At 51.8% G+C, this 16,811-nt stretch overlaps 5 protein-coding genes across 5 annotated transcripts; 2 read left to right on the top strand and 3 right to left on the bottom strand.

Annotated features, from left to right (window-relative positions):
* Positions 1 to 836: 836 nt before the first annotated feature.
* On the top strand, positions 837 to 1,742 carry UHO2_02384 (uncharacterized protein; the record flags this gene model as incomplete). The annotated part of the gene is made up of 1 exon (XM_041555172.1): positions 837 to 1,742. One exon carries the CDS (start codon positions 837 to 839, stop codon positions 1,740 to 1,742), a length of 906 nt encoding a protein of 301 aa, XP_041411106.1.
* A 107-nt stretch (positions 1,743 to 1,849) lies between these two features.
* Positions 1,850 to 5,476, top strand: UHO2_02383 (uncharacterized protein; the record flags this gene model as incomplete). Its single annotated transcript, XM_041555171.1, has 1 exon — positions 1,850 to 5,476. The coding sequence occupies one exon, from the start codon at positions 1,850 to 1,852 to the stop codon at positions 5,474 to 5,476; it is 3,627 nt and encodes a 1,208-aa protein (XP_041411105.1).
* Positions 5,477 to 11,435: 5,959 nt separating this feature from the next.
* UHO2_02382 (uncharacterized protein) lies at positions 11,436 to 12,529 on the bottom strand (the record flags this gene model as incomplete). The annotated part of the gene is made up of 2 exons (XM_041555170.1): positions 11,436 to 11,719; positions 11,812 to 12,529. 2 exons carry the CDS (start codon positions 12,527 to 12,529, stop codon positions 11,436 to 11,438), a joined length of 1,002 nt encoding a protein of 333 aa, XP_041411104.1.
* Positions 12,530 to 13,336: 807 nt separating this feature from the next.
* Positions 13,337 to 14,019, bottom strand: UHO2_02381 (uncharacterized protein; the record flags this gene model as incomplete). Its single annotated transcript, XM_041555169.1, has 2 exons — positions 13,337 to 13,387; positions 13,561 to 14,019. The coding sequence occupies 2 exons, from the start codon at positions 14,017 to 14,019 to the stop codon at positions 13,337 to 13,339; spliced, it is 510 nt and encodes a 169-aa protein (XP_041411103.1).
* A 284-nt stretch (positions 14,020 to 14,303) lies between these two features.
* UHO2_02380 (uncharacterized protein) lies at positions 14,304 to 16,619 on the bottom strand (the record flags this gene model as incomplete). Its single annotated transcript, XM_041555168.1, has 1 exon — positions 14,304 to 16,619. One exon carries the CDS (start codon positions 16,617 to 16,619, stop codon positions 14,304 to 14,306), a length of 2,316 nt encoding a protein of 771 aa, XP_041411102.1.
* Between the last annotated feature and the right edge of the window lie 192 nt (positions 16,620 to 16,811).

The following is a 16,811-nucleotide window of genomic DNA, read 5'->3' as shown; positions in this document are numbered from 1 at the left end:
TCGGTGATAATGAGGTTGATGGTGTTGGTGATAAGGTTGGTGGCGTCAACACGAGTGTCCAGTGTGTTGACTTGATGCTTGAAGTGATCCCCGGACCGCAGTGGACTACTGCCTTCGGTTCTATCTATATCCGGACCGCTAACCTGCTATGGGCGCCTTCGGACGTCAGGTAGTGGTGATACAACACACACACTACGATGAGGAGCAACCTTGATAGATTGCTGCTATGCTGACTGTAACTAATGAGTACTTGTGTTTCTAAAGTATTGACTAGTTGTATGGTGAGTAGAGTGGATGAGGATCCACTCGACCTATTGATGAGAAAGCATGGTTATATACCTCTTCTCAGCATCGCCAGCGATGCTGCTCCTGCTCTCTCTCCAGAGAGTACCTTCTTCATCGAGTACTGCTCAGGGGCCTCTCCTGCTTGGCACCCCTGTGCCTCTTGAGCTGTGTCGACTCCTTCGACACTGCTCCTCCTCCTCATGACCTGGTGTCGACTCCTTCGACACTGCTCCTCCTCCTTTGATCAGTGACAGTTCCTTTGGCTCTTGTCTCTCGAGCCCCTGAGTGGTAACCATCTGCATGTTCCTTGAGCTTGGTCCTCTTCGTGGCTGTGCCTGCTCCTTGAGCTTGGTCCTCCTCGTGGCTGTGCTTGGCCCTCCTTTGCATGTGAGTCCATAGGAGTCCATGGTCTCCATGGAGACTGCACTATGACCATGCTCTCTACTGGTGTCGACTAGGTCTTCGATACCTGTGCTCCTTCCATATGAACCCATGACCCTCCTGCTTCTTGAGCATCCAGGCCCATGACACAGTCTAGGATGATCAATCACATGGGTGCTCAACTGGAAGGGACAGCAAGAGAGTGGTGGACCTCCAAGCTCCGTATTGATAGAGCTAGAGAAGGAAGGTTGTTCAATGATTGGCACTACTTCACAGAGCGACTGTCAGAGCAGTTCAACCCACGCAATGCTAGGATGGAGGCATACAACAAGCTGTTGGCTCTCAGACTCACAAGTGATGCTCCTGGTGCCGCCACACGTCATGTAGAGCGGTTCAGAGACTTGGAGGGACAGGTCAACCTAGATGACAACGAGCTAGTGATTGATCTCTTCAGAGGAAGTCTCACTCGCAGCATACAGGAGAAGTTTGAGAGGAATCCACCTGGGAAGAGATGGGAGTGGTATCGAGAGGTTGAGGAGATCGATCGACAGAGGATGCTACTACAGCAGTCCTCAGCTAGACACTCACTCCCAAATGCCATGTCACCTCCACTAAGAACTGGGTCTCGGCCAAATCAAAGTTCGATCCCCATCCGACAACCCACTCAACCTTATCCAGCTCGATCACCATCACAAGCAACTACACAAGCAACTATACAAAACCTAAACCGACCCCTTCCTCATCATCCCACCCAACCCACGAAGCAAGGAAGCCCTGCTCCATCAGGTATCAACACCTGTCATGTATGCAAGGGTATCGGCCATTGGGCCAGAGACTGCCCCAGCAGGAGGGTAAACCCTCTTAGCTCTCGACCCATGGGACCAAAGGTTATGGTCACCACAGCAGACCCCTTCGAGGAGGCCACCGACTCAGGAGATGGCCCCACAGGCAGCACTGAGACGGGTGACCCCGAGGCCATGGACCTCAGCTCATACCAGCAACCCATGGACCCCGATCACGAGGAGGAGCACGATGATGATGACGACGAGGGAAACGTCAGGGGGGTGATGCACTGATGGCATGCATTGCTCTACAAACCTCCTCGCCATCACTCTGTATATATCAAGATTGTCAAGTATGTTTCTCTACCAGTGGAGGCAAAGCAGTACTGGAGCTCTCTGGAATGGTTCAAGACCATCCTGCTCGGATACTAGCTGATACCGGTGCTGGTTTGTCCATAGTCTCAGATTCTTTCATTAGTAAGTACCAAATACCCACAAAACCCATAAAAACAAGATTGATCCATGGTGTCACCGGGCACCAACTCTCCATCAATAGTTCTGCGAGCATGCAGGTATCTATTGGTACACACAATCTGGGTGTGGTCGAAGCTTCAGTGGCCGACACTGCGGACTATGACCTCATCCTGGGGTTCACTGAGCTACGGAGGCTCAAACCCACCATACAATGGGATACGGGCCAGCTGGAGTTCAAGACTCAGGAGCAGGACCGACCCCCTAGGAGACCCCCTGAAGCAGCAAGAGCAGGGGACCTAACCATGAGGAGACCAACCCTTCATGGTAACGAGTTTGTCTCAGCAGAGCGCATACTACGAGCAGCTCTGGAAGATGGACCCATAGGGTTCATGCTGTTAGAGGAGCCACCATCATCACTCCCGGCCTTTGGTTTTGTACCTACAGGCGCAGACAAAGGAGTCGAGATGGAGGTGGAGGTAGATAAGGTGGTGACGGCTGCAGACATACCAAAGCCATACCAACACCTGCAAGATGTGTTCGATGAGGTGGAAGCAGACAAGCTGCCCCATCATACTGAGCATGATCTCCACCTCGAGTTGATAGAAGGAGGTAAGCCACCTCAAGGGCCCCTATACCTTAAGGGACCCAAGGAGATGTCCGAGCTGAGGAGGTACTTGGATGAGAACCTCGAGAAGGGGTTCATAAGACCATCGAAGAGCCCGGCACGATCACCGGTGCTCTTCGTACCAAAGAAGGATGGAGGTCTCAGACTCTGTGTGGACTACAGAGGTCTCAACGAGATCACTGTCAAGAACAGGGCACCATTGCCCCTCATCGAAGAGCAGCTGTTCTTACTCAGGAAGGCAAGGATCTATACCAAGCTAGACCTTAGAGCAGCATACAACCTCATCCGGATTGCTAAAGGAGATGAATGGAAGACAGCTTTTGGCACTCAGTTGGGACTCTATGAGTACCTAGTGATGCCCTTTGGCCTAGCCAATGCTCCGGCTCACTTCCAGTCATTCATCAATGACATCTTCCGAGACATCATTGGGATATATGTGGTAGTATACCTAGATGACTTCCTGATCTTCAGTGACACTGAAGAAGCACATGTGAAGCATGTCACTGAGGTCCTCACTCGCTTAAGGAGCAACAGGCTCTTTGCTAAGCTGTCAAAGTGTGAGTTCCACACCAAGACAGTTGAGTTCCTGGGGTACATCATCAAGCCAACGGGCATAGAGATGGACCCAGAAAAGGTGCGCACTGTCAAGGAGTGGCCAATGCCGGAGTCAATCCATGACATCCAGAGGTTCCTGGGTTTTGCCAACTTCTATCGAAGGTTCATAGGCCACTTTGCTCGCATAGCCAAGCCCTTGACAGCACTGGTAAAGCCTATAGAACGGTTCAAGAAGTTCGAGCTACCAGAGGAGGCCCAACAGGCCTTCCACAAGCTCATCCAGGCCTTCACATCAGCAGGAGTGCTTCAGCACTTCGACTACCACCTTCCAACAAGGTTGGAGACTGATGCAAGTGACTTTGCTATAGCAGGAGTACTCAAGCAGGAGCATGAAGGACGATGGCATCCAGTGGCCTTCTACTCTAGGAAGATGTCTTCTGCCGAGAAGAACTATGAGATCCATGATAAGGAGCTCCTAGCTGTGGTCGCCTGCCTCACTCAGTGGCGACACATGTTAGCTGGACTACCGAACCAACTGGTCATCCTCACTGACCATGAAGCCCTCAAGTACTTCAAGTCACAGAGACGCATCACAGGTCGACAGGCTCGATGGGCCATACTACTAGCAGACTTCGACTTCATATTGCAGTATCGACCAGGAGACAAAGGTGGTGAACCTGATGCTCTCACCAGAAGGACAGACATGCAACCAGCTGGTGAAGAGCAGGATCACAATGTGAGGCAACTACTGCCTCCTCGAGTGTTCAAGGAGACAGCAGACCATGACTCGCTCCTAGTGGCCCCCATGATCTCGATGGAGTCCATAGCATCAAAAGGTCTCAAAGACCTGGTCAAGATCTTCCAGCCCTTAGACCAAGAGCTACAGGAGATACATAGGAAGAAGCCCTTCGAGGTCAGGGATGACCTATGGTACAGTGGAGGAAGGTTGGTTATCCCCAAAGTGATCATGCCAGGGAGGACCAACAACCGACACTCAAGGAGTGCCAAAGAGGTAGATGGACAGTCTCTCTCTGTAGAGCATCTGCGATTCATGGTGATGACCCAATGCCATGATGGTATCACTGCTGGACACGTAGGAAGAGATGCTACCATCAAGGCAGCTCAACGACATTACTGGTGGCCAAACATGACAGCTTGGATTGCAGACTATGTAGCAAGTTGTCCTGTATGTGCTAGGTACAAAGCTCCTCGTCATCGTCCATATGGTTTGCTACAGCCACTAGCAACCCCAGACAGGCCCTGGGGCTCCATATCCCTCGACTTCATCGAAGGACTACCAACATCGAAGAAGTATGACTCCAAGACCTATGACTCTATCTTAGTCATTGTCGACAGGCTAACCAAGTTTGCCATACTAGCTCCAACCCATAAGACAGTCACGGCCAAACAGACTGCAGTATTGCTATATGGACACATGGTTAGACTCTTTGGATATCCAGATCACATGGTCTCGGACCGAGGCAGGCAGTTCATATCAGGAGCATGGAAGGCATTTGCAGAGCAAATGGGTGTGAAGCACTCACTTAGCACGGCCTACCATCCTCAAACTGATGGTCAGACAGAGAGAGTCAATCAGGTCATAGAGCAATATCTCAGGATGTACTGCAACTATGAGCAGAATGACTGGGCCAACCTGCTGGACACTGCGGCCTTTGTATACAACAACACGGTCCACAACAGCATTGGTGTCTCACCATTCTTTGCATGCTATGGATGGAACCCCAAAGCTCATCCTGACATCCCTCAACGACTAGGAGTCAATGATCCAGGTCGCTTCGAGTACCTCATGGATGGAAAGGAGCGTTGCAAGTACCTCCAGGAGCAGATCAGAGAGGCACAACGTAGATCAGTAAACCAGTATAACAGGAAGCACAAGGACATCGAGTTTAAGGTGGGTGATATGGTCTATATCAACCGACGAAACTGGAAGACAAGGAGACCCACACCCAAGTTAGACACCCGGTTTGCAGGACCCTACCCAGTTCAGGAACGGGTAGGACGCCGAGCTTATCGAATCACATTGCCAGCAAACCTTAGGGTGCATGATGTGTTCCATGTCTCCATGCTCGAGCCAGCAAGAACAAGTTCTCTTCCTCAACGTGCTGAACAGCCCACCATACCATCACTTCCAGATGAGGACCTCGACTTCGAAGTCGAAGCACTCATTGACAAGCGTTCACACAATGGGACTACAGAGTACAAGGTGTTGTGGAGAGGGTACTCAGAGGAAGCTGCTTCATGGGAACCAGTAGAGAACCTCAACTGTCCCGACCTCATCCAGGAGTATGAGGTGTCGGAGGGGGGACGAGTGAGTAGACAGAATGGAGAGAGGAGGAGAGAACAGGAGGAGTAGAGAGAGGAAGAGGAAGGAGGATGACGTTGAGAGAAGGAGGAAGGATGATGTTGGCGATGTTGTCAAGGAGGAGGAGTCAGCATGAACCAGACCAGAGCATGCCTCGACGGAGCTCGGCTCTTAAGAGGGGGGTAGTGTCATGGGCCTGGATGCTCAAGAAGCAGGAGGGTCACTGGTTCATATGGACGGAGCACAGGTATCGAAGACCTAGTCGATACCAGTAGAGAGCATGGTCGTAGTGCAGTCTCCATGGAGACCATGGACTCCTATGGATTCACATGCAAAGGAGCACTGAGCCCATATGCGAGGAGGACCAGGCACAGCCACGAGGAGGACCAAGCTCAAAGAGCAGGCGCAGCCATGAGGAGGACCAAGCTCAGATGGTTACCACTCAGGGGCTCGAGAGACAGGAAGTCGACACAGGTCATGAGGAGGAGGAGCAGTGTCGAAGGAGTCGACACAGGTCATGAGGAGGAGGAGCAGTGTCGAAGGAGTCGACACAGGTCATGAGGAGGAGGAGCAGTGTCGAAGGAGTCGACACAGGTCATGAGGAGGAGGAGCAGTGTCGAAGGAGTCGACACCACTCAAGAGGCACAGGGGTGCCAAGCAGGAGAGGCCCCTGAGCAGTACTCGATGAAGAAAGTACTCTCTGGAGAGAGAGCAGGAGCAGCATCGCTGGCGATGCTGTGAAGAGGTATATAACCATGCTTTCTCATCATCATAGGTCGAGTGGATCCCCATCCACTCTACTCACCATACAACTAGTCAATACTTTAGAAACACAAGTACTCATTAGTTACAGTCAGCATAGCAGCAATCTATCAAGGTTGCTCCTCATCGTAGTGTGTGTGTTGTATCACCACTACCTGACGTCCGAAGGCGCCCATAGCAGGTTAGCGGTCCGGATATAGATAGAACCGAAGGCAGTAGTCCACTGCGGTCCGGGGATCACTTCAAGCATCAAGTCAACACACTGGACACTCGTGTTGACGCCACCAACCTTATCACCAACACCATCAACCTCATTATCATCGACATCACCAATCTCATCACCAACACCATCAACCTCATTATCATCGACATCACCAATCTCATCACCAACACCATCAACCTCATCATCATCAACACTCACACCAGACCTTGGTGTCATCATAACATTGATATTGATCGTGCCGAGCTACCCCTGAACGGAGTGTCCACAGAGGTCAGCCGAAACCTATGATAGTATATACAACGAACGCCACCTGCTGTCACTGCACAACTTGATAGTCACCGATACCGAGACAATAGCTGTCACACAGTTTGATAGTCACCGAGTATCTCGACAGACCGACCCGGGTTTCAGGCGCGAGACCCCTGACAGGTTTGAGCCTCCATAGCTTGGTGAACCCCAGGATGAGGTCATAGTCAGCAGTGTTGGCCACTGAAGCTTCGACCACACCCAGATTGTGTGTACCAATAGATACCTGCATGCTCACAGAACTATTGATGGAGAGTTGGTGTCCAGTGACACCATGGATTGATCTTGTTTTTGTGGGTTTTGTGGGTATTTGGTACTTACTAATGAAAGAATCTGAGACTATGGACAAACCAGCACCAGTATCAGCTAGTATCCGAGCAGGATGGTCTTGAACCATTCCAGAGAGCTCCAGTACTGCTTTGCCTCCACTGGTAGAGAAACATACTTGACAATCTTGATATATACAGAGTGATGGCAAGGAGGTTTGTAGAGCAATGCATGCCATCAGTGCATCACCCCACTGATGTTTCCCTTGTCATCGCCATCATCGTGCTCCTCCTCCTCATGGTCGAGGTCCATGGATTGCTGGAATGAGCTGAGGTCCATGGCCTCAGGGTCACCTGTCTTGGTGCTGCCTGTGTGGCGATCTCCTGAGTCAGTGGCATCCTCGAAGGGGTCTGCTGTGGTGACCATGACCTTTGGACCCATGGGTCGAGAGCTAAGAGGGTCTACCCTCCTGCTGGGGCAGTCTCTGGCCCAATGGCCGATACCCTTGCATACATGACAGGTGTTGATACCTGATGGAGCAGGGCTTCCTTGCTTCGAGGGTTGGGTGGGATGATGAGGAAGGGGTCGGTTTAGGTTTTGTATAGTTGCTTGTGTAGTTGCTTGTGATGGTGATCGAGCTGGATAAGGTTGAGTGGGTTGTCAGATGGGGATCGAAGCCCACCATACCATCACTTCCAGATGAGGACCTCGACTTCGAAGTCGAAGCACTCATTGACAAGCGTTCACACAATGGGACTACAGAGTACAAGGTGTTGTGGAGAGGGTACTCAGAGGAAGCTGCGTCATGGGAACCAGTAGAGAACCTCAACTGTCCCGACCTCATCCAGGAGTATGAGGTGTCGGAGGGGGGACGAGCGAGTAGACAAAGTAGAGAAAGGAGGAGAGAACAGGAGGAGTAGAGAGAGGAAGAGGAAGGAGGATGACGTTGAGAGAAGGAGGAGAGATGATGTTGGCGATGTTGGCGAGGAGGAGGAGGAGGAGTCAGCATGGACCAGACCAGAGCATGCCTCGACAGAGCTCGGCTCTTAAGAGGGGGGTAGTGTCATGGGCCTGGATGCTCAAGAAGCAGGAGGGTCATGGGTTCATATGGAAGGAGCACGGGTATCGAAGATCTAGTCGAGATCAGTAGAGAGCATAGTGCAGTCTCCATGGAGACCATGGACCCCTATGGACTCACATGCAAAGGAGGGCCAAGCACAGCCACGAGGAGGACCAAGCTCAAGGAGCAGGCACAGCCACGAAGAGGACCAAGCTCAAGGAGCATGCAGATGGTTACCACTCAGGGGCTCGAGAGACAAGAGCCAAAGGAACTGTCACTGATCAAAGGAGGAGGAGCAGTGTCGAAGGGTTGACATCAGGTCATGAGGAGGAGGAGCAGTGTCGAAGGAGTCGACACAGCTCAAGAGGCACAGGGGTGCCAAGCAGGAGAGGCCCCTGAGCAGTACTCAATGAAGAAGGTACTCTCTGGAGAGAGAGCAGGAGCAGCATTGCTGGCGATGCTGTGAAGAGGTATATAACCATGCTTTCTCATCATCATAGGTCGAGTGGATCCTCATCCACTCTACTCACCATAACTAGTTATCACTTCAGCATAAGTATATATTAGTTTCAGTCAGCATAGCAGCAATCCATCAAAGGTTGCTCCTCATCGTAGTGTGTGTGTTGTATCACCACTACCTGACGTCCGAAGGCGCCCATAGCAGGTTAGCGGTCCGGATCAAGATAGAACTGTAGGCAGTAGTCCACTGCGGTCTGGGGATCATTTCAAGCATCAAGTCAACACACTGGACACTCGTGTTGATGCCACCAACCTTATCACCAACACCATCAATCTCATTATCATCGACATCACCAATCTCATCACCAACACCATCAACCTCATCATCATCAACACTCACACCAGACCTTGGTGTCATCATAACATCGATATTGATCGTGCCGAGCTACCCCTGAACGGAGTGTCCACAGAGGTCAGCCGAAACCTACGATAGTATATACAACGAACGCCACCTGCTGTCACTGCGCAACTTGATAGTCACTGATACCGAGACAATAGCTGTCGCACAGTTTGATAGTCACCGAGTATCTCGACAGACCGACCTGGGTTTCAGGCGCGAGACCCCTGACATGCTCCTCCTCCTCAGGACCTGCTTTGTGGTGTCCTATACACTGCTCCTTCTCCTTTGACTGGTGACAGTTCCTTTGACTCTTGTCTCTCGAGCCCCTGAGTGGTAACCATCTGCATGCTCCTTGAGCTTGGTCCCCTTCGTGGCTGTGCCTGCTCCTTGAGCTTGGTCCTCCTCTTGGCTGTGCCTGGCCTTCCTCACATATGGCTCAGTGCTCCTTTGCATGTGAGTCCATAGGAGTCCATGGTCTCCATGGAGACTGCACTATGACCATGCTCTCTACTGGTATCGACTAGATCTCTACCTGTGCTCCTTCCATATGAACCAGTGACCCTCCTGCTTCTTGAGCATCCAGGCCCATGACACATGAGGTACAGAACAAAGGAATGACTTTATTTTGGCACTCCAGCTGTAGTAGCTGCACGACATAAGCTTTGGTACAGGCTCAAGGAGCTTTGCTAAGGTGTGAAAGTTATATTGTTTATTGCCACCATCAAAGTCAGAGTCAGAGTCAGCTTCTTCATCAGCTTCATTGTCAATAACTTCTGGCTCATTCTTGTTGATAGCTTCATTATTGGCTCACACCTGGGCTGTCTTGTCTTTCCTGCCTCCTTTGGTTCTTGCACTGGCACTGGCTTGGGTTTCAGTGTCTTCTACCATGATTGTTGATGGGCTTCAATTAGCTTGGTTGGTAGCTTCTTCAGACTCTTAATCAATTGAAGATAACAATTAGTATATGCCATTAACAGGGCCACAATCAGGCTCCCTTACCACAGTCATATGTCTTCTTGTAATGCTTGGTATTTTTTTGATCTACATCCTAATGATGAGCATGTATATATACCCTATTGCCACCCTTGGTCATGTCCAAGCCAGATGAATCATCTCTTCTGTAACCCCCTGAGTTGCTGCTTTCTGTGATGCCCCTGAGCCTTTGTTATGGCAACCTTCATGTGCTTCATTGTGTCTCTTGCTTATGCATGCTTTTGACCCCTTGGTGTCTTGGCTATAGCTCATGCATTCCACTTGAGATGTCGATGCATCTTCAATTCTTTTCCAATCTTGTCCACAATCTGTGATCCGTTAACTGCGTTTATGGAGAAGGTCCATGGAAATTGACCATGGAAATGTTGAAAGTAGACAATCCAACATGGTGATGTAAGCAGACATAAGGCAATATGAGAGATCAGGAAAAGCAGATCTGATCGGAGATTAGGGAGAGAGAGAATCTCTCCAAGGATCAGATGCAACCTGGTCCTGCTTGTTGTCAGACATTGTCTTTAAGTAGATAGCACCCACACTCGGTATCAGCCTCAGAGATGTATATATATTTGGCTGAGAACTCTAGGTCCTCACCATGTTCACTTCAGTCAAGTGAGTATACATGCTTCTGTCTAAACCAGCAGTGACATCGTACTTAGACTCTCCCCGATCGCCAGTATCGGGACCAAAACTTCTTCACTTTTCAACAGGAAATTGACCGAGGGTTGCCGTTCAAAAAACCGACACGACTCGAAAGCAACCACTCCAATGTCTCTAACTGGCTGTACGATCGACATTCAATTACCCTTCAAGTCCGACGCAGCTCGCCTTAGTGCCGGTTGATCGAACCATGCTCTGCACCGCTGGAAGGTAGCAATCTGCCGCCATTACCAGAAGGGCTAGTCGCTGCCCATCTTCCCTCGTCCGCTTAAATTGGTCAACTCGGAACCATGGCAGACGGTGAGTACAACCGTGTTTCCAGTGGTAGCTGTAGTCCGGCTTATCGAATCTGAAAAAGTATCTTACCTGCCTCTACCATTATCAGAAGACTCACTCGGCGACAACAGCAACGCATCGACATAGCTGTACTCTACGAGCGAGTCGACTCAGAACCAGGAGCTCCTCCCACTGCTGACGACATCACTTCATTCTGTGTAGCCTATCAGGGCGGCAAGCCTGTTGGCTGTGGAGGACTTCGCAAGCTTGACAATACATCGGCTGAACTCAAAAGGATGGTTGTCACAAAGAAGACCCGATACAACGGAGCAGCACAAGCAGTGCTTGAATTTTTGGAACAAAAGTCACTTTCTCTCGGGCTTACCCGCTTGCTGCTCGAGACAGGAGACAAGCTCATGGAGGCACAACGCTTCTACAGCCGAAATGGATACAAGATCGTCCCCAACTTCGGATACTACGCAGGAGGCGACACATCTGTATGCATGGAGAAGCGGTTATCAGACACAGAAATGGTTGCAAAAGAGACTATCTAGAAGCTACAATGTATTGCTAATAAAAAGAGGATTGTCCTTCATTGTGACCTGGACTAAGAACGCAGATGAGGGAAAAGCTTTTGCGAGTTTTCGTGGCTGATCTTGGCAAGATCTTCTGCGGAGAACTTTCCATCCAGTGTCTTGAACCAGTCACAGGCATCCTCAAACTTCTCATAAGGGTAGTCGATCGAGAATAGGATGCGGTCAATGCCAATCTCGTCCTGAACGTACTTGAGCGTCAAGGTGGAGAAGTGACCCGAAGTTGTGACCCAAATGTTCTCGTTGAAGTAGTCGCGAATGGTCTTCCTCATCGAGACGGCGCCACGTGGCTTGTGGACTATAAGAAGGAAGACAGAAGCAACCGGTGGACGTCAGTATACTTGCTAAGGCAGCACAGCATGACTAGGTGAGAATTTCGTTGTAACTTACCATCCTCGAGCCAGTGGTTGATACGCCATAGGTCAAATGGAATGTGCTCTCCGAGGTGACCGACAATGATCTTGAGCTTCGGGTGACGGTCGAAAACGCCGTTGACGATCATACCGAGCAGATGTGCAGAGACGTTGTTGGCAAACGAGAGAACGGGTCCAATGAGGGCAGCACGGTCCTTGTAGATGCGGCGGTGAATCTCACCCTTGGGTGCGATCGGGTGAAGGTAGAAAGGAACGTCGAGCTCGGTGACCGTCTTCCAGAACTCATCCCACTCGGGCTGGTCGTACCATGCAGCCTCATCGTTAGGGAGACGCTGGTTGTCGTTGACGAGCGCTCCGACAAAGCCGAGCTCCTTGACGCAGCGTCTCAACTCCTCGCTGGCGTCCTTAGGATTATGCATCGAGAGCGAAGCAAACGCGCTGAACCGCTTCGAATTCTTCTGCACCTGCTGGTAGACCCAATCGTTGACCTCCTTGGCTGCCGATGCTGCTGCCTTGGGCTCATCAAAATCCTGAATACCAGGAGCAGTGAGCGAAAGGATGGTGTGAGCAACGCCGTGCTTCTCCATCTTGGCCAGTCGCTCGCCGTGAATGTCGACCAGACGGTCTGCGTGGGCCTGTCCGTTACCATCGGCAACGAAGAGCCGCGCCTGATAGGCCGACTGCTCCGCCAAGGAGGGGATATTGAAAGCTTCTTCGAGGGCGATGAGCGACATTGTAGCGGACGTATCGATGTGGTATGAAAATGACAGTGTATAGATGGCTTTGAGATGAGACGGAAGAAGGGTTAACTTGGACGAGCTTATATGTGGGTGCTGTGAGAAGCTCTTGTGCCCGCCCAGCGTTGCTAATATCCGGAGAGGGCCCGTTCGGCACACATCTGGTCCGGCTAGGCAGAAACAAGACCTCGGCTCGGCTCATTTGCGGGGCGTGGACAACACTGGCCATAAGCTTCACGTCGGACTGTTGTGGCTTCTATAACCGAAACAGCTACCAACCTTTTGTGTGTTGTTCAAGGTCTCAGAGTTGCCGCCTTAGATGCAGCTTTAACCCACAAAAGAAAAAGTGGAGAAAGTTGGACAGCCGCTGACGCTCGCACACGCCAGACGGTGTCCGACCGCCGAGCCTTTCCGTCACGGCTATCAAAGGCTTCATCTCGAAGCTTTGTTGCCTACCCTCGCTGATCTCGGCGAACAGTTCGAACAGAAGCAAAGCAAGTTGAAATGTTCTGTAGTACGATCAGGGTGGTAAATAGGATTGCCGAAGAGATCGCTCGGACGCTCGCCGCGTTGGCCGTCAGGGTCTCTTGTCTCAAGCTCAAGCTTCATCCTTGGGCTATCAAGGTCGGCGACTTTCTGCGTTGCTCCCGTTTTGTCAAATCTAATGTTACCTGAATTCACAGCGTCCGTATCCGGCTCAGACTAATGCCCACATTCGAACAAACTTCCGGGTCTCGAGTTGAGATGTTGGCTCCACGTATATCGCTGCAACCACTTTGAGATTCGGCGTGGTGGAAGGTGATGCTAGCGACCAAATTTGAACTTTGAGCTGCTCTCAGTCTTGACTCTAGATTCCACAAAGAAGGCAAGATGAGCAAAGGAAGGAACGTTAGTCAAGTTAAACCACAGCAAAAGATGCAAGAGGAGATAGTGTGAGTACCCATGCACGCCTGTGAGGCCTGCAATCGAACATTCTGTGCGGTGTACCGTGGAAATCGCGAGCGATATCGTATCACGCCGAAACTTACCAACCAGACCTTGTATGTCTCAATCTTCGGGGAGCCTTCGTCGAGGCTCTCCTGGTCGAACACCATTCTGCCAGCCCAATTGAATTTGAGCGTTGAGCCGTTCTTGTCCATCTCGACTTTACCATCGAGCATGATCTCGTTCTCCCACTTGGGGCTGATGAAGACACCGTTGACAACATGTTTGCGTCGTGTCACGCCTTCCCAGCCCTTTTGTCTCCATGCAACGATACCGTCACGCTTGTTGGTTGGCTGCATAGGTCCAATCTGGAAGCTCAGTCGGTCTTCGTCGTTGATGAAGAAGTCGTCTGCGTACTGCTCGTGCACGCCGGGTGTGTCCGAGACCTGGTAGAAGCGTTCAACGAACTTTGCGATCGCAGGTGGCACGTCCTTGTTCGATGCTTCAGCAGGGTTGCCTGCAGGTGGAAGATCGTTGTCTTCTTGATGAAGATCGCTCGCCATGGTGAACGCTGTTCTATCGATCGTTATGGAAGTGATGATAGTCAGGGACAAAAGACTCGGTGGCAGCAAAAGCTTTGCGAACGAACCATGATACAGCTCGAACCGTTGCTGCAAAGAAGTGGAGTTTCGGACTTGATCCGCTAGTCCGATCGTTTTTTCCCTCAGGGATGTTAGCCCGCACAGAGAGAACACGAGCAAACGATGGACAAAATTCCTCACAAGCATCTGAACAAAGAACGAGAAAGATCTAGGATTGAAAGACGGAACGACAAAGAATGTGGTATCTACAGGTGTGCTTGGTGACCAGCCGACTGTTGCAAATGAAGAGGAGTGATGGCGCCAATATCACGAGCAACGTTACGCGCAACACCACGAGCGGTGGCCATAGTGGTGATCATCGGGTTGACACCGCTTGACTCGCACATGGCGGAAGCGTCAGCAACCCACAAGTTCTTGGCACCCCAAACACGTCCCTCAGGATCGAGCGCAGAGATGTTGGGATCGCGACCCATGCGGCACGATGCCATCTGGTGAGCTGAGCCGATCGAGATGACGTAGGGCTTGGTACCGACAGCGATGACCTTCTTCTGCCACTCCTTGTACGCAGGGTCGTTGAGGTCACGGGGAACGGTCTCGACGGGTGTCCAGGTAGCAGGGACTTGGGTGGTCTCAGTGTAAATGCTGTCTGACACGGGCAAGGCAGGAGCAGGTCCGTTTGACTTGGCGGGCTTAGGCGCGTTGAGGGAGCTAGCAGAGAAGATGGGAACAGTGGCCTGTGCAGTTGCAATGGCCTCGGCACCAGCCATGAGGTGGGCATCAGCACCACGCAGGATACCCTGAAGCAAGGTGCGCTGGTCGAACGAAGAGATAGTGTAGTCAATACGAGCCTGTCCCTTCTCGTCAAGAACGATTCGACCACTGTCGCGGTCACGGCAGATGATGACCATCGTGTAGCTGTGACTGTACTGAAGCATGCGTGCCTTGTGCTCCTTAGAGCTGGAGAAGTTCTGGAAAGCGGCGTGGACCGAGGGGGACGAGGCAATGACTTCGATCTTGCAACCCCATCCAGCTGGGTCAACCATCTCGGCAGAGTTGTCCACTATGGTCAACAAGCCACCTTCCCATGGCTTCACAGGGAAGTTGTAGTAGCCGGTGACGACGGTAGCAGGGTGGAGTCGGAGGGTCTGGCCGATCATCTTGTTGGTCTTGAGCTCGGGCGAACGAAGGAGCAAGGCGGGGGTCTGGATCGAACCGGACGAGACGACAACACCCTTAGCAGCAAGGATCTTGACCTTGCGTCCGTCGACAACAGCGAGAGCACCAACGGCGCGCTTATTCCTGTCAAAGAGGATGCGTTCAACATAGCAGTTGGTCATGAAGGCAGCACCAGCCTCAGCAGCATCTTTGAGCCATGAGACAACACCACCCTGCTTGTGACCTGAGACACAGCCGAGCTGGCACTTGCCACAGTAGTGAGTGTGACCTCCGCTGTTCTGCGGAACAGGCTCGACAGGATGACCAGCACGCTGAGCTCCAAGGGCCAGAAGAGAGTTGCCGACGTTATGGCGGATAGGTGCTACAGCGACGCCCATACGAGTGCAGACGGCGTTGAGGTCAGAGGTGAAGTAGGGGCTGTTGTAGTAAGGCACGCCATACTTGTCGGCCCAAGTCTTGCGAACAAAGTGGCGGGGCTTAAGCGAGGCGGACCAGTTGATCAAGGAACCGCCACCGAAGGTGGAGCCGGCTAGAATGCTGATGGAGCCATCTTCAGAAGGCAAGATACCCTCACCCTCGTAAAGAAGACCGTAGCTCTGATCTTCACGTCCTACGACCTTGTCGGGGTGGAGGTAGATGCCCTTGTCGACAACCAAGGTGCGGACGCCACGCTGAGCCAAGTAGCTGGCGGCGACACCACCTCCAGAGCCGGAGCCGATAACGAGAACTTCAGTGTCTACGATGATCTCCGAACCGGATGGCTGGGCGGCAATCTTTTCGTTCTCGAACTTGTAGTCGTAGACGGGCGCAGCGGGGGCAGCTTCGCCGCCCTGGATTGGGCGTGTCCAGTCGTCTGGACGGCCGTCCGGGTATCCGATAGCCTCCCAAGCGGGCTGGTGGTTGCGGTAGTAGACAAGAAGGACGATACCCTTAAGACCAGAAGCTGCTTTGCGGAAGAGGGTAAGGCGAGAAGTGAACCAGCCGAAGATGATCTTTTCGCGAGTAGCACGGTCTAGCTGAGCAAAAGGACCAACATAGCCAGAAAGAGCCATGGTTCCTGGTCGAGTGGAAAGCAGAGTGAGGAAGCGATTGATGTCGCCGGCGACCTTGGAAGAGGAAGATGCTTTGATTTGCTGGGCGGCGCAGTCGAGCAGACGAGGCGTTGATCTGAAGCCTTCCTTTGCGAAACGAGGAGCGAGCTCTCGTTGACGGTCGGTGGCTTCGGCAGGCAGATGAGAAAGTACATCTGCGGCCTCTGCACCATCGAGTTCGGGGATGATGGCGTCGGCGAAGGCGAGAAAGGCTTCTCTCTGAGCCTCATTCCAATACTCCTCGGCCTTGATGACCTTTGGCATGGGAATTGTTCCCTGAGTTGAGACGGACATGTTGTCAGATGGGGTGACACGAATGGTCAGATGATGGAGGGGCGAGTGTAGAGTATAAAGTAGCTCTATGATGTTGACGTCTAGAGAGGATGGGGTGATATGGTGGTGAAGCCTTAGATTGATGAGGAAGTTGGAGGGATAGGCGTGGCCGGCGTAAGAGGCTGTGGAGTGAAAGGAAGAAAGGGTGGCAGT

The sequence above is a fragment of the Ustilago hordei genome (genome assembly GCF_900519145.1).
Source record: "Ustilago hordei strain Uho2 genome assembly, contig: UHO2_contig_04, whole genome shotgun sequence".
Taxonomy (NCBI): domain Eukaryota; kingdom Fungi; phylum Basidiomycota; class Ustilaginomycetes; order Ustilaginales; family Ustilaginaceae; genus Ustilago; species Ustilago hordei.
This window is presented reverse-complemented; position numbering and strand designations above follow the sequence as displayed.